General features: G+C 47.5%; 1 protein-coding gene across 1 annotated transcript in view; it reads right to left on the reverse strand.

The window, feature by feature from the left end:
• Positions 1–1,387: 1,387 nt before the first annotated feature.
• The window catches only part of ttll9 (tubulin tyrosine ligase-like family, member 9), a gene marked incomplete at its 5' end in the record, with an annotated part of 125,237 nt that continues 109,846 nt past the window's right edge, over positions 1,388–16,778 (reverse strand). The window contains 2 exons of the mRNA XM_067977906.1: positions 1,388–1,536; positions 9,683–9,801. Coding sequence (XP_067834007.1) covers positions 1,469–1,536; positions 9,683–9,801 — 187 coding nt within the window. The remainder of the gene's footprint in view (positions 1,537–9,682; positions 9,802–16,778) is intronic.

A 16,778-nucleotide genomic window follows, 5' to 3' on the forward strand; every position in this document is an offset into this window, starting at 1 on the left:
TCCAGGATTGTCCTGGAGTCTCCAGGCATTAAAGAGTCATCTGGACTCTGCTATGTAAAATAACAGGAGAAAAATAATAGCATCATGAAAGGAAAATTATGTTTTTCTTATTTTCTTTGAATGATTGAAGAGAAATGGAGTTTGACCAGCGGTGGTTGGGGCGGGGGGGTTGGAGGTCATGTGATGGGAGCTTCAGAGTTAGCGACCCGAGGAGTAGTAGGAAATGGAGGGGGCATTCACACACCGTACAAGCTCTGGGGGAGCTGGAAATAATGTACATTAGGGATATGGGGATAGACTCTGACTTTCAGCGTCCGACAGGCAGAGCGTACTGGTTGGCCGCCCCTAACACATTGGCAATGTAGCCTCCTCCCCATCCCCTGCCAGTTTGAGGGTCTGGTCTCGTTTACATTCACCAGGCAAGCTGCAGGATCCAAACAGGCATCTCGACGACTTGAGGTCGGGCTGGAGCTGCCGCCAGGAAGCTAAGTAATATGGGGAAGGGTGGGTTGCGATTGCTGAGGGTGGGGTGGCAGCGGCCCAGATTATTTGTGGGCCCCACTCCTGCTCCTCTGGGTACCCCAAAAATAACTGGACACTTCCCTTTGGTGGATCTCTTCGGTTCCATGGCCCGTGGGACAGGTCGGAGTGAGTTCTGCACAGGCTCTGGTCACTCCTTACCTAAAATGGTGATTGGGGTCCGATTTCTGTCACAGGACCCTGATTCCCATATTAGAAGGGGACAGTTGCCTGAATCAGGTGGTGCTTTGAACACCCGGCAGGAGGTCGCTTTCAAAATAACGCAGCCCCATCACTGTTAATGGAGGGGAGTGGTGGGGGTGTAAGGTCACTGTGGGGGGCGGGGGGGGAAAGAGGACAGTGAGAATCGAGCCCAAGGTGTTCCATAAAATCTGTCTTGACTAAGATGTGGTGCCCAGGTCTGCAGATACAGGCTGATAGTCCTGGATAGAGGGTGCCTTGTTTCAGTAAACAGCAAGTGGTTCACATTCCTGGGGGAACTAGCTACACATTCCTGGGGGAACTAGCTACACATTGGTGTACATACTGCTACTGAATCTTCCACTTCTCCCTCCTGACACTTTATTTTTTCCCAAGACTTTTGTTTCTCTAAAATATGTTCAGGGTTAACTCCTCGCCCATTTCTAAAATCGAGGACAGCCCGTGCTGAGTGTTTCCAATCTATCAACAATTGTCCGCGAGCTGCAGCAAGAACCTGGAATAACTGCAGTGAAATTACACTCAGTATGTTGCGGAAAATATGTACAGGAAATTGTGCTTCACACTGAGTCTCTCGGGTAGATACATGCTCCTGCAGTGTGTTACAGGGCAGGATACAGACTGATAAACAAAGACACACATACAAATGTACACAGGCTTCCCTGTATTACAGTTGAAGTACAGATTACTAGCACTGTATTATGCAATCTTCATCAGTTCCCCATCGCTGCTACTTCTTCTGTGTGATCAGTGGTTTAAAGAGATACCACAACTGCTTCTTCCTGTCATTGATGCAGCCTGGAAATAAAACACAACCAAATGAGAAATAGACTAGAGCCATCAACAAAGGAGAGCTATTGAGGAGAAACAGGATGTGTAAGTGAGGGTACAGCTGCCGGAATATATGGACATAAAGGAGAAAAAGAGTTCCCCCATAGTTCCTTTGTTAAAGGCATTGTGCGACTGAGCCAGACAGAGCATATGAGAACATAAGAAATAGGAGCAGGAGTAGGCCATACGGCCTCTCGAGCCTACTCCCCCATTCAATCAGATCGTGGCTGATCTACAACCTCAACTCTACTTTCTTGCGCTATTCCCATATCCCTTTATTCCCGTAGAGTCCAAAAGTCTGTCTATCTCAGCCTTGAATATACTCAATGACTCAGCATCCACAACCCTCTGGGGTAGAGAATTCCAAAAATTCACAACCGTCTGAGTCTTAAATGGCCAATGCCTTCTCCTGCGACTATGCCCCCTAGTTCTAGACTCTCCAGCCAGGAGAAACAACCTCTCAGCATCTACCCTGTCAAGCCCCCTCAGAATCTTATATGTTTCAATGAGATCACCTCTCATTCTTCTAAACTCCAGAGAGTAGAGGCCCATTCTACTCAATCTTTCCTCATAGGACAACCCTCTCATCCCAGGAATGAATCTAGTGAACCTTTGTTGCACCGGCTTTAAGGCAAAAATATCCTTCCTTAGATAAGGAGACCAAAACTGCATACAGAACTCCAGGTGAGGTCTCACCAAACCTCTCTGTACAACTGTAGTAAATTAGTTGTAAAACTTCCTTACTCTTGTACTCCAACCCCCTTGCAATACCCACCACGCCATTTGCTTTCCTAATTGCCTGCTAGACCTGCAAGCTAACTTTTTGTGTTTGTTGTACCAGGACACCCAAGTCTCTCCGGACAGCAACATAGAATCATAGAAAGGTTACAGCACGGAAGGAGTCTGTGTCGGCTCTCTGCAAGAGCAATCCAGCTAGTCCCACTCCCCCGCCCTATCCCTGCAGCCCTGCAAATTTTTTCCTTTCAAGTACTTATCCAGTTCCCTTCTGAAGGCCATGATTGAATCTGCCTCCACCACCCCCTCGGGCAGTACATTCCAGATCCTAACCACTCGCTGTGTAAAAAAGTTTCCCCTCATGTCCCCTTTTGGTTCTTTTGCCAATCACCTCAAATCTCTGTCCTCTGGTTCTTGACCCTTCTACTCTGTCGAGACCCTTCATGATTTTGAATACCTCTATCAAATCTCCTCGCAACCGTCTCTGTTCCAAGGAGAACAACCTCGGTTTCTCCAATCTATCCACATAACTAAAGTCCCTCATCCCTGGAATAATTCTAGTAAATCTCTTCTGCATCCTCACTAAGGTCTTCACATCTTTCCTAAAGTGCGGTGCCCAGAACTGGACACAATACTCCAGTTGTGGCCGCCCAGTGTTTTATAAAGGTTAATCATGATTTCTATACTTTTGTACTCTGTGCCTCTATTTATAAAGCCCAGGATCCCGTATGCTTTTTTTAACCGCTTTCTCAACCTGCCCTGCGATTTATGCACATATACCCCCAGATTTATCTGTTCCTGTACCCGTTTTAGAGTTGTGCCCTCTGGTTTATATTATCTCTCCTCGTTCTTCCTACCAAAATGTATCACTTCGCATTTTTCTGAGTAAAATTTCATTTGCCACGTGTCCGCCCATTCCACCAGCCTGTCTATATCCTCTTGAAGTCTATCACTATCCTCCTCACTGTTTACTACCCTTCCAAGTTTTGTGTCATCTGCAAATTTGGAAATTGTGCCCTGTACACCCAAGTCCAAGTCATTAATATATATCAAGAAAATATAAACTATTAAACATTGAATAGTTTCTCACCAAAGTGAATAACCTCACATTTCCCCACATTATACTCCATTTGCCACCTTCTTGCCCACTCACTTAACCTGTCCATATCCCTTTGCAGACTCTTTGTGTCCTCCTCACAGCTTACTTTCCCACCTAGCTTTGTATCGTCAGCAAACTTAGATACATTACATTCATCCAAGTCATTAGTATAGATTGTAAATAGCTGAGGCCCAAGCACTGATCCTTGTGGCACCCCACTAGTTACAGCCTGCCAACCTGAAAATGACCCATTTATCCGACTCTCTGTTTTCTGTCCATTAACCAATCCTCTATCCATGCTAATATATTACCCTCAACCCCATGAGCCCTTATCTTGTGTAACAACCTTTTATGTGGCATTTTACCAAATGCCTTTTGAAAATCCAAATATACTACATCCACTGGTTCCCCTTTATCTACCCTGCTAGTTACATCTTCAAAAAACTCTAATAAATTTGTCAAACACAATTTCCCTTTCATAAAACCATGTTGACTCTGTCCAATCATATTATGATGGTCTCAGTGCCCTGTTACCACTTCCTTAATAATGGATTCCAGCATTTTCCCAATGACTGATGTCAGGCTAACTGGCCTGTAGTTCCCTGTTTTCTCTCTCCCTCCTTTCTTGAATAGTGGGGTTACATTTGCTACCTTCCAATCCGCTGGGACCGTTCTAGGATCTAGGGAATTCTGGAAGATCATAACCAATGCATCCACTATCTCTGCAGCCACCTCTTTTAGAACCCTCGGATGTAGGCCATCAGGTCCAGGGGATTTATCAGCTTTTAGTCCCATTAGTTTCTCTAGTACTTTTCTTTACTAATATTAATTACTTTAAGTTCCTCACTCTCATTAGCCCCTTGGTTCCCCACTATTTCTGATATGTTTTTTGTGTCTTCTATTGTGAAGACAGATATAAAATATTTGATTAATGTCTCTGCCATTTCCTTATTCCCCATTATAATTTCTCCTGTCTCAGCCTCTAAGGGACCCACATTTACTTTCGCTAATCTCTTCCTTTTTACATACTTGTAGAAGCTCTTTCAATCCGTTTTTATATTTCTTGCTAGTTTACTTTCATATTCTATTTTCATCCATTTTATCAATTTTTTGATTGTCCTTTGCTGGTTTACAAAACTCTTCCAATCCTCAGGCTTACTACTCTTCTTGGCAACATTATAAGCCTCTTCTTTTAATCTAATACTATCCTTAACTTCTTTAGTTAGCCACGGGTGGATCACTCTTCCAGTGGAGTTTTTATTTCTCAATGGAATGTATATTTGTTGAGAATATTGAAATATTTCTTTAAATGTTTGCCATTGCTTTTCAACCGTCAGACCCTTTAATTTAATTTCCCAATCTACCTGAGCCATCTCGCCCCTCATACCTTTGTAATTGGCTTTATTTAAGTTGAGACTCTAGTTTCAGACTTAAGTATATCATTCTCAAACTCAATGTGAAGTTCTATCATATTATGATCACTCTTCCCCAGGGGATCCTTTACTGTGAGATTACTAGTTAACCCTGTCTCATTACACAATACAAGGTCTAAAATAGCCCATTCCCTGGTTGGTTCCATGACGTTACAAGCTCCTATTATTTCATGATTAATAGTCTGTCCAGCAGTATATTAGGGGGCCTGTAAACTCCTCCCACCAGTGTTTTTTGCCCCTTGTTATTTCTTATTTCCACCCATACTGATTCTATTTCCTGATCTTCCGAGCCAAGATCCTTTCTCACCACTGTCCTTATGTCATCCTCTATTATTAGGGCTACATCCCCTCCTTTTCCATCCTACCTGTCTTTTCTAAATGTCACGTACCCTGGAATATTTAGTTCCCAATCTTGGTCACTTTTCAACCATGTCTCTGTAATGACTATTAGATCAAACCCATGTATCTCTATTTGTGCAACTAATTCATCCAGTTATGAATGCTCTGTGCATTCAGATAAAGAGCCTATAATTTTGACTAATTACCAGTTTTTTCTGCTTTGACCTTATTGATGCACTATTATTGATAAACTCTCTGTCCCTTCCTGCCACACTCTGCTTATCTTTACCCAAATCACTACACTGCTCTGTTGCCTTGACTTTTCTCATTAGATTTCTAAATTTCCCCTCACCTGACTCCTCCCCGACCCTTTTAATTTAAAGCTCTATCTACAGCCCTAGTTATTCGATTCGCCAGGACGCTGGTCCCAGCCCGGTTTAAGTGGAGCCCGTCCCATCGGAACAGCTCCCTCTTTCCCCAGTACTGGTGCCAGTGCCCCATGAATCGAAACCCCTGTCTCCCACACCACTCTTTGAGCCACGCATTTAACTCTCTGATCTGTTTGACCCTGTGCCAATTTGCACATGGCTCAGGCAGTAACCCAGAGATTATTACCTTTGAGATTTTGCTTATTAATTTAGACCCTAGTTCTTCAAACTGTCTCAGCAGAACCCCCATTCTTAGTCCTACCACGTTGGTCGTACGTGGACCATGACAACTGGATCCTCCCTCTCATGCTCCAAGTTCTTTTCCAGCCGCGAGGAGATGTCCTTAACCCTGGCACCGGGCAGGCAGTACAGTCTTCGGGACTCTTGGCTGCGACTGCAGTGAACAGTATCTATCCACCCGACTATACAGTCCCCTACCACTACCACATTCCTTTTTACTCCCAGCCTTAATTCCCAGGCTGCTGATCTGAGCCAGGGCAATTGACCTCAGTTTCCAAGGGCGATTGCAGGCAGGGTTGTTCCCAAACCTGATCACTTTCCAGTGATCCCTTGTATCTAAGGCAGAACCACCCTAGATTGTGATGTCATCCACAGTCGAATTGCCTGCCAATAGTTGCTGAATAGATGCAACATAAGGAATGGGCATGAGCAGGGTACCCAGTGACCCAGCGAGAGTCAAAACCTTCAAGAGAAAAGACAGTAAATGAGTATGGAGAATGACAGCTCAGAAAGAGATGGTAGGTGACATAACTGTGGAATGCTGCATCAGAAACATATGGGATGGCTTTAAGAGGGACGGGATGAGTTCCCAGTCGGAAGTGGAATCCAAGGTTATTAGTTGTAACTTGTTTGGAAGAGCAGGCTAGATGGACTAATTGTTTTCCTGCCCGAAGCAATACTGTTTGCAGAGTGCTATATAGGACTGTTGGAATTCTCCACACATTGAGTTTTAGATTGCAAATGAGGAGGCACTGATTAATGAGTTGGGAGGTAAAAAGTTACAATAAACTACTCTGGTTAGATATCTCTAATACAAAATAATCCAAGCTAACACTCGGAGTTTTCTACAGACCAGCACGTCAGTATAAGGAGGATAATTTGCTCTATGAAGAGATTGAGAGGTTTGTTGGAACAGGAAAGTTTTTTAATGGGAGACTTCATTCAACCCAATATAAAAAACCCAATCGGATTAGACTCCGAGTTGGTAAATGTAACATATGACTGTTCCATGAGACAGTGTGTAAGGGAAGCATGAGAAGCAGTGCTGAAGCTTAACACTTTAAAGTTGCACGAGGTTGGAATACTCCGTGCGTTGTAGAAATTGTGAGATATCTGCCTTTCAGGCCGAGATTCTGCAGGGTTTCATCTGCAGCATCTGGTCGATGCCCTCAGGGCTGGAGTAGGCGACCTTTAGTAAGCGACTGATCACACATCAAAATAGCAGGGAATTACATTAAATTTTACACCACAGAAACGGGCCATTCGGCCCAACTGGTCTGTGCTGGTGTTTACACTCCACACAAGCCTCCTCCCACCCCTCTTCATCTCATCCGATCAACATATCCTTCGATTCCTTTCTCCCTCGTGTGTTTATCTAGTTTCCCCTTAAATAAAGGCAGAAGTTTTAATAGATGAGGGATTAGAGACGGCCATGCTGGGGTGGGAGTAGGAGAGAAGACCCAGGCACCTAGAGGAGGAGGGTGGGTCTCTGTTGGAAGTCGTTTTGGGGCAGGAGAAGTCATCCCTGGGGCTCGCCAACACGTTCTCTCTGGAGAGAGATGATGTGGAGACTCAGGAGGTGACTGCGACAGGGCAGAGCGGGACATGCACTGGGGCGATGCAGCAGCTGCAGGTGAGGGTGGGACATGCACTGGGGCAATGCAGCAGCTGCAGGTGAGGGTGGGACATGCACTGGGGCGATGCAGCAGCTGCAGGTGAGGGTGCGACATGCACTGGGGCGATGCAGCAGCTGCAGGCCAGAGCAGGACATGCACTGGGGCAATGCAGCAGCCTGACAGGGAAGGAGGAATAAAGAGAAGAAAGAGCAGACTGGTTGTAGTATTAGGGGATTCGATTATTTGGTTTATAGATAGAATTCTGTGCAAACTGAACCCAGAGAAATGAATGGAGTCCCTCCCGGGTCGAGGATCTAATTGACAGAATTACTCAGAAAGTACAGCACAGAAACAGGCCATTCAGCCCAACTGGTCCAGGGCCTCTCAATGCTCTTAATACTGTACTATTTATTACTACAGTAATAATCTCATGACCTCTCAATACTGTACTATTTATTATTACATAATTATCCATACCCTCAGTGCTGTTAATACTGTACTATTGATTACTGCAGTATTAAACTTGACTTCTCAATGCTGTTAATACTGTAATATTTATCCCCTGACCTCTCAATGCTGTTAATACTGAACTATTTATTACTATAGTAACAAAACCCCTGAGCTCAATGCAGTTAATAGTGTACTATTTATTACTACAGCAATAAACACCCTGACCTCTCAATGCTGTTAATACTGTCACATTTATTACTACAGTAATGAACCCACCCCAACGTCTCAATGCCACTAATGCTGTACTATTTCATACAACAGTAATTAATGCCCTACCCTCTCAATGTGGTTACTACTGTGCTATGTTACTGCAGTAATAAATGCCATGCCCTCTCAATGCGGTTAATGCTATAATAAAACCCCGCCCTCAATGCTGATAATATTGTACTATTTATAAACTCCATAAACTCTCAATGCTGTTAATACTGTAATATTTCCCATGACCTCTGAATGCTGTCAATACTGTACTATTTATTACTAGAGTAATTATCCATGACCTCAATGCTGTTAATATTGCAATATTTATTACTACAGTAATAAAACCCTGACCTCTCAATGCTGTAGATGCTGCACTGTTACTACAGTAATAAATGCCCTAACCTCTCAATGTTGTTAATACTATACTATTACTACAGTAATAAAAGCTCTGCCCTCTCAATGCTGTTACTACTGTAATATATTACTACAGTAATAAATGCAATGCCCTCTCAATGGTGTTACTATTTTAATTTTAATTACTACAGTAATAAATGCCCTGCCCTCTCAATGCTGTTACTACTGTAATATTTAACCCCGTGACCCCGTATTATTTATTACTACAGTCACAAACCCTCTGACATCGAAATGCAGTTAATATTGTAATATTTACCACCTGACCATCTGACCTCTCAGTGCTGTTATTACTGCACTATTGATTACTGCAGTATTAAACCCAGTGAACTTGCAATGCTGTTAATACTGTCACATTTATTAAACCTAATTAACTCTGTGCTGTTAACACTGTAATATTTATTGCTAAGGTAATAAATCTCCTGACCTCTCAATGCTGTTAACACTGTAATATTTATTGCTAAGGTAATAAATCTCCTGACCTCTCAATGCTGTTAATGCTGTACTATGTATGACTACAGTAATAATCTCCCTGAATTCTCAATGCTGTTAATACTGTGTTACTATTTGTTTCTGTGTCATGCTGAGGCAACTGAAAACTTACAAAAAGCTTCTCGAAGTCTAGAATTCCCTGGACTTCGCAGATTACAAATTGTTGGGAAATGTAATGTAATATCGCCCCTGGTGATCCAGTGAAAGCCCATGGGAGATGCCCTGTATTCCTGGGGTACACTATTGTGGTTTGATATCTCCTGGTTCAGAATGTTTCCCTATCCATGCTGTGTCAGGTGCAAGTAGATATGGGAGGAAAAGTTTTCACAACTTGCGTGTATCTCCATTACTGTATTAACATGCCCAGGGGGCCACACTCTATAAAGTAAATATTCCATTGATGTTGGGGCACTGGTCTCTGGCCTGTATGTGAGTTCATTTGAAATTCCTAGCCCCATCCAGGGCCCTCAGGGTTGTGTTGGTCTACATGTGCATCAGTACAGTATTACACCCAGGTTCAGTGACTGAAAGGAAAGCTATTTATATACCAGCTGCAAATAGAAAATAAAACAGAAACAGTAAGAGGGCGAGAGAATGCCATTGTGTTATTACCCAAGTGAGTGTTAGCAATGAGGCTGATGCCTCCGTCGAAGTTCCCATCGTCACTATAAACAGGACCATCATTCCACATCAGATCAAATCCTCCGATCTGCTTCTCCTTCCCAGATAGTCTGAAAAACATAGAATCTCATGGGAAAAGCATGGGGTGCCAACAAAGGACGAGGTTACTAACACCTCCATCCTGTCCCATGGGGTCTTTACTGCATGTGATTTTTCATCATCCCCCTCACCCTGCACCAGTCCTGACTGAGAATCAGCCAACAAGGACTCGAGCAGAGCACAGGATCAGCGATAAAAGGAGGAGTGGGAGAGGAGAGAGAGAGAGAGAGCGGAGCGCAGGATCGGTGATAAAAGGAGGAGTGAGAGAGGAGAGAGAGAGAGAGAGAGCGCAGAATCGGTGATAAAAGGAGGAGTGGGAGAGGAGAGAGAGAGAGCGGAGCGCAGGATCGGTGATAAAAGGAGGAGTGAGAGAGGAGAGAGAGAGAGAGAGCGGAGCGCAGGATCGGTGATAAAAGGAGGAGTGAGAGAGGAGAGAGAGAGAGAGAGAGCGCAGGGTCGGTGATAAAAGGAGTGAGAGAGAAGAGAGAGAGAGAGAGCGGAGCGCAGGATCAGTGATAAAAGGAGGAATGAGAGAGGAGAGAGAGAGAGAGCGGAGTGCAGGATCGGTGATAAAAGGAGGAGTGAGAGAGGAGAGAGAGAGAGAGAGAGCGCAGGATCGGTGATAAAAGGAGGAATGAGAGAGGAGAGAGCGAGAGAGCGGAGCGCAGAATCGGTGATAAAAGGAGTGAGAGAGAAGAGAGAGAGAGAGCGGAGCGCAGGATCAGTGATAAAAGGAGGAATGAGGAGAGAGAGAGAGAGCGGAGTGCAGGATCGGTGATAAAAGGAGGAGTGAGAGAGGAGAGAGAGAGAGAGAGAGCGCAGGATCGGTGATAAAAGGAGGAATGAGAGAGGAGAGAGAGAGAGAGCGGAGTGCAGGATCGGTGATAAAAGGAGGAGTGAGAGGAGAGAGAGAGAGAGCGGAGTGCAGGATCGGTGATAAAAGGAGGAGTGAGAGAGGAGAGAGAGAGAGAGCGGAGCGCAGAATCGGTGATAAAAGGAGGAATGAGAGAGGAGAGAGAGAGAGAGAGAGAGAGAGAGCGGAGCGCAGGATCGGTGATAAAAGGAGTGAGAGAAGAGAGAGAGAGAGCGGAGCGCAGAATCGGTGATAAAAGGAGGAGTGGGAGAGGAGAGAGAGAGAGCGGAGCGCAGGATCGGTGATAAAAGGAGGAGTGGGAGAGGAGAGAGAGAGAGAGAGCGGAGCGCAGGATCGGTGATAAAAGCAGGAGTGAGAGAGGAGAGAGAGAGAGAGAGAGCGCAGGGTCGGTGATAAAAGGAGTGAGAGAGAAGAGAGAGAGAGAGAGCGGAGCGCAGGATCAGTGATAAAAGGAGGAATGAGAGAGGAGAGAGAGAGAGAGCGGAGTGCAGGATCGGTGATAAAAGGAGGAGTGAGAGAGGAGAGAGAGAGAGAGAGAGCGCAGGATCGGTGATAAAAGGAGGAATGAGAGAGGAGAGAGCGAGAGAGCGGAGCGCAGAATCGGTGATAAAAGGAGTGAGAGAGAAGAGAGAGAGAGAGCGGAGCGCAGGATCAGTGATAAAAGGAGGAATGAGAGAGGAGAGAGAGAGAGAGCGGAGTGCAGGATCGGTGATAAAAGGAGGAGTGAGAGAGGAGAGAGAGAGAGAGAGAGCGCAGGATCGGTGATAAAAGGAGGAATGAGAGAGGAGAGAGAGAGAGAGCGGAGTGCAGGATCGGTGATAAAAGGAGGAGTGAGAGAGGAGAGAGAGAGAGAGAGAGCGGAGTGCAGGATCGGTGATAAAAGGAGGAGTGAGAGAGGAGAGAGAGAGAGAGCGGAGCGCAGAATCGGTGATAAAAGGAGGAATGAGAGAGGAGAGAGAGAGAGAGAGAGAGCGGAGCGCAGGATCGGTGATAAAAGGAGGAATGAGAGAGGAGAGAGAGAGAGAGCGGAGTGCAGGATCGGTGATAAAAGGAGGAGTGAGAGAGGAGAGAGAGAGAGAGCGGAGTGCAGGATCGGTGATAAAAGGAGTGAGAGAGGAGAGAGAGAGAGAGCGGAGCGCAGAATCGTTGATAAAAGGAGGAATGAGAGAGGAGAGAGAGAGAGAGAGAGAGAGCGGAGCGCAGGATCGGTGATAAAAGGAGGAATGAGAGAGGAGAGAGAGAGAGAGAGAGCGCAGGATAGGTGATAAAAGGAGGAATGAGAGAGGAGAGAGAGAGAGAGCGGAGCGCAGAATCGGTGATAAAAGGAGGAATGAGAGAGGAGAGAGAGAGAGAGAGAGCGCAGGATCGGTGATAAAAGGAGTGAGAGAGGAGAGAGAGAGAGAGCGGAGCGCAGGATCGGTGATAAAAGGAGGAATGAGAGAGGAGAGAGAGAGAGAGAGCGCGGAGCGCAAGATCAGTGATAAAAGGAGGAATGAGAGAGGAGAGAGAGAGAGAGCGGAGCGCAGGATCGGTGATAAAAGGAGGAATGAGAGAGGAAAGAGAGAGAGAGCGCAGGATCGGTGATAAAAGGAGGAATGAGAGAGGAGAGAGAGAGCGGAGCGCAGGATCGGTGATAAAAGGAGGAATGAGAGAGGAGAGAGAGAGAGAGCGGAGCGCAGGATCGGTGATAAAAGGAGGAATGAGAGAGGAGAGAGAGAGAGAGCGGAGCGCAGGATCGGTGATAAAAGGAGGAATGAGAGAGGAGAGAGAGAGCGGAGCGCAGGATCGGTGATAAAAGGAGGAATGAGAGAGGAGAGAGAGAGCGGAGTGCAGGATCGGTGATAAAAGGAGGAATGAGAGAGGAGAGATAGAGAGAGCGCAGGATCGGTGATAAAAGGAGGAATGAGAGAGGAGAGAGAGAGAGAGAGCGCAGGATCGGTGATAAAAGGAGTGAGAGAGGAGAGAGAGAGCGGAGTGCAGGATCGGTGATAAAAGGAGGAATGAGAGAGGAGAGAGAGAGAGAGAGCGCAGGATCGGTGATAAAAGGAGTGAGAGAGGAGAGAGAGAGCGGAGTGCAGGATCGGTGATAAAAGGAGGAATGAGAGAGGAGAGAGAGAGAGCGCAGGATCGGTGATAAAAGGAGTGAGAGAGGAGAGAGAGAGCGGAGTGCAGGATCGGTGATAAAAGGAGGAATGAGAGAGGAGAGAGAGAGAGAGCGCAGGATCGGTGATAAAAGGAGTGAGAGAGGAGAGAGAGAGCGGAGCGCAGGATCGGTGATAAAAGGAGGAATGAGAGAGGAGAGAGAGAGAGAGAGAGCGGAGCGCAGGATCGGTGATAAAAGGAGTGAGAGAGGAGAGAGAGAGCGCAGGATCGGTGATAAAAGGAGGAATGAGAGAGGAGAGAGAGAGAGAGCGGAGCACAGGATCGGTGATCAAAGGAGGAGTGGGAGAGGAGAGAGAGAGTGAGAGAGCGCGGAGCGCAGGATCGTTGATAAAAGGAGGAATGAGAGAGGAGAGAGAGAGAGCGAAGCACAGAATCGGTGATAAAAGGAGGAATGAGAGAGAGAGAGAGAGAGCGGAGCGCAGGATCGATGAGAAAAGGAGAAATGAGAGAGGAGAGAGGAGAGAGAGAGAGAGCGCAGCGCAGAATCGGTGATAAAAGGAGGAATGAGAGAGGAGAGAGAGCGGAGCACAGGATCGGTGATAAAAGGAGGAATGAGAGAGAGAGAGAGAGAGCGGAGCGCAGAATCGGTGATAAAAGGAGGAATGAGAGGGGAGAGAGAGAGAGAGAGCGGAGCGCAGGATCGGTGATAAAAGGAGGAATGAGAGAGAGAGAGAGAGAGAGCGGAGCGCAGGATCGGTCATAAGAGGAGGAGTGGGAGAGGAGAGAGAGAGAGAGAGAGAGAGAGAGCGGAGCGCAGGATCGGTGATAAGAGGAGGAATGAGAGAAGAGAGAGAGAGAGAGCGGAGTGCAGGATCGGTGATAAAAGGAGGAATGAGAGAGGAGAGAGAGAGAGAGCGGAGCGCAGGATCGGTGATAAAAGGAGGAGTGGGAGAGGAGAGAGAGAGAGAGCGGAGCGCAGGATCGGTGATAAAAGGAGGAATGAGAGAGAGCGAGAGAGAGCGGAGCGCAGGATCGGTGATAAAAGGAGGAATGAGAGACAGAGAGAGAGATATGGAGCGCAGGATCGGTGATAAAAGGAGGAATGAGAGAGAGAGAGAGAGAGCGGAGCGCAGGATCGGTGATGAAAGGAGGAATGAGAGAGGAGAGAGAGAGAGAGAGAGAGCGGAGCGCAGGATCGGTGATAAAAGGAGGAATGAGAGAGGAGAGAGAGAGCGCAGGATCGGTGATAAAAGGAGGAATGAGAGAGGAGAGAGAGAGCGGAGCGCAGGATCGGTGATAAGAGGAGGAGTGGGAGAGAGAGAGAGAGAGAGAGCGGTGCGCAGGATCGGTGATAAAAGGAGGAGTGGGAGAGGAGAGAGAGAGAGCGCAGGATCGGTGATAAAAGGAGGAGTGGGAGAGGAGAGAGAGAGAGAGAGAGCGGAGCGCAGGATCGGTGATAAAAGGAGGAGTGGGAGAGGAGAGAGAGAGAGAGCGGAGCACAGGATCGGTGATAAAAGGTGGAGTGGGAGAGGAGAGAGAGAGAGCGCAGGATCGGTGATAAAAGGAGGAGTGGGAGAGAGAGAGAGAGAGAGCGCAGGATCGGTGATAAAAGGAGGAGTGGGAGAGGAGAGAGAGAGAGAGAGAGAGTGCAGGATTGGTGATAAAAGGAGGAATGAGAGAGGAGAGAGAGAGAGAGAGCGGAGCGCAGGATCGGTGATAAAAGGAGGAATGAGAGAGGAGAGAGAGAGAGCGGAGCACAGGATCGGTGATAAAAGGAGGAGTGTGAGAGGAGAGAGAGAGCGGAGCGCAGGATCGGTGAGAAAAGGAGGAATGAGAGAGGAGAGAGGAGAGAGAGAGCGCAGCGCAGAATCGGTGATAAAAGGAGGAATGAGAGAGGAGAGAGAGAGCGGAGCACAGGATCAGTGATAAAAGGAGGAATGAGAGAGAGAGAGAGAGCGGAGCGCAGGATCGGTGATAAAAGGAGGAATGAGAGAGGAGAGAGAGAGAGAGCGCAGCGCAGAATCGGTGATAAAAGGAGGAATGAGAGAGGAGAGAGAGAGAGAGAGCGGAGCGCAGGATCGGTGATAAAAGGAGGAATGAGAGAGAGAGAGAGAGAGAGCGGAGCGCAGGATCGGTCATAAGAGGAGGAGTGGGAGAGGAGAGAGAGAGAGAGAGCGGAGCGCAGGATCGGTGATAAGAGGAGGAATGAGAGAGGAGAGAGAGAGAGCGGAGCGCAGGATCGGTGATAAAAGGAGGAATGAGAGAGGAGAGAGAGAGCGGAGCGCAGGATCGGTGATAAAAGGAGGAATGAGAGAGGAGAGAGAGAGAGCGGAGCGCAGGATCGGTGATAAAAGGAGGAATGAGAGAGGAGAGAGAGAGAGAGAGCGGAGCGCAGGATCGGTGATAAAAGGAGGAGTGGGAGAGGAGAGAGAGAGAGAGAGCGCAGGATCGGTGATAAAAGGAGGAATGAGAGAGAGAGAGAGAGAGAGCGGAGGGCAGGATCGGTCATAAGAGGAGGAGTGGGAGAGGAGAGAGAGAGAGAGAGAGAGCGGAGCGCAGGATCGGTGATAAGAGGAGGAATGAGAGAGGAGAGAGAGAGAGCGGAGCGCAGGATCGGTGATAAAAGGAGGAATGAGAGACAGAGAGAGAGATATGGAGCGCAGGATCGGATATAAAAGGAGGAATGAGAGAGAGAGAGAGAGAGCGGAGCGCAGGATCGGTGATAAAAGGAGGAATGAGAGAGGAGAGAGAGAGAGAGAGAGAGCGGAGCGCAGGATCGGTGATAAAAGGAGGAATGAGAGAGGAGAGAGAGAGCGCAGGATCGGTGATAAAAGGAGGAATGAGAGAGGAGAGAGAGAGCGGAGCGCAGGATCGGTGATAAAAGGAGGAGTGGGAGAGAGAGAGAGAGAGAGAGCGGAGCGCAGGATCGGTGATAAAAGGAGGAATGAGAGAGGAGAGAGAGAGAGAGAGAGAGCGGAGCGCAGGATCGGTGATAAAAGGAGGAATGAGAGAGGAGAGAGAGAGAGCGGAGCGCAGGATCGGTGATAAAAGGAGGAGTGGGAGAGGAGAGAGAGAGAGAGAGAGCGGAGCGCAGGATCGGTGATAAAAGGAGGAGTGGGAGAGGAGAGAGAGAGAGAGCGGAGCACAGGATCGGTGATAAAAGGTGGAGTGGGAGAGGAGAGAGAGAGAGCGCAGGATCGGTGATAAAAGGAGGAGTGGGAGAGAGAGAGAGAGAGAGCGCAGGATCGTTGATAAAAGGAGGAGTGGGAGAGGAGAGAGAGAGAGAGAGAGTGCAGGATCGGTGATAAAAGGAGGAATGAGAGAGGAGAGAGAGAGAGAGAGAGCGGAGTGCAGGATCGGTGATAAAAGGAGGAATGAGAGAGGAGAGAGAGAGAGCGGAGCACAGGATCGGTGATAAAAGGAGGAGTGTGAGAGGAGAGAGAGAGCGGAGCGCAGGATCGGTGAGAAAAGGAGGAATGAGAGAGGAGAGAGGAGAGAGAGAGCGCAGCGCAGAATCGGTGATAAAAGGAGGAATGAGAGAGGAGAGAGAGAGCGGAGCACAGGATCAGTGATAAAAGGAGGAATGAGAGAGAGAGAGAGAGAGAGCGGAGCGCAGGATCGGTGATAAAAGGAGGAATGAGAGAGGAGAGAGAGAGAGAGCGCAGCGCAGAATCGGTGATAAAAGGAGGAATGAGAGAGGAGAGAGAGAGAGAGAGCGGAGCGCAGGATCGGTGATAAAAGGAGGAATGAGAGAGAGAGAGAGAGAGCGGAGCGCAGGATCGGTCATAAGAGGAGGAGTGGGAGAGGAGAGAGAGAGAGAGAGAGAGCGGAGCGCAGGATCGGTGATAAGAGGAGGAATGAGAGAGGAGAGAGAGAGAGCGGAGCGAAGGATCGGTGATAAAAGGAGGAATGAGAGAGGAGAGAGAGAGCGGAGCGCAGGATCGGTGATAAAAGGAGGAATGAGAGAGGAGAGAGAGAGAGCGGAGCGCAGGATCGGTGATAAAAGGAGGA

Source organism: Heptranchias perlo, unplaced genomic scaffold (assembly GCF_035084215.1).
Source record: "Heptranchias perlo isolate sHepPer1 unplaced genomic scaffold, sHepPer1.hap1 HAP1_SCAFFOLD_189, whole genome shotgun sequence".
Classification (NCBI taxonomy): Eukaryota; Metazoa; Chordata; class Chondrichthyes; order Hexanchiformes; family Hexanchidae; genus Heptranchias; species Heptranchias perlo.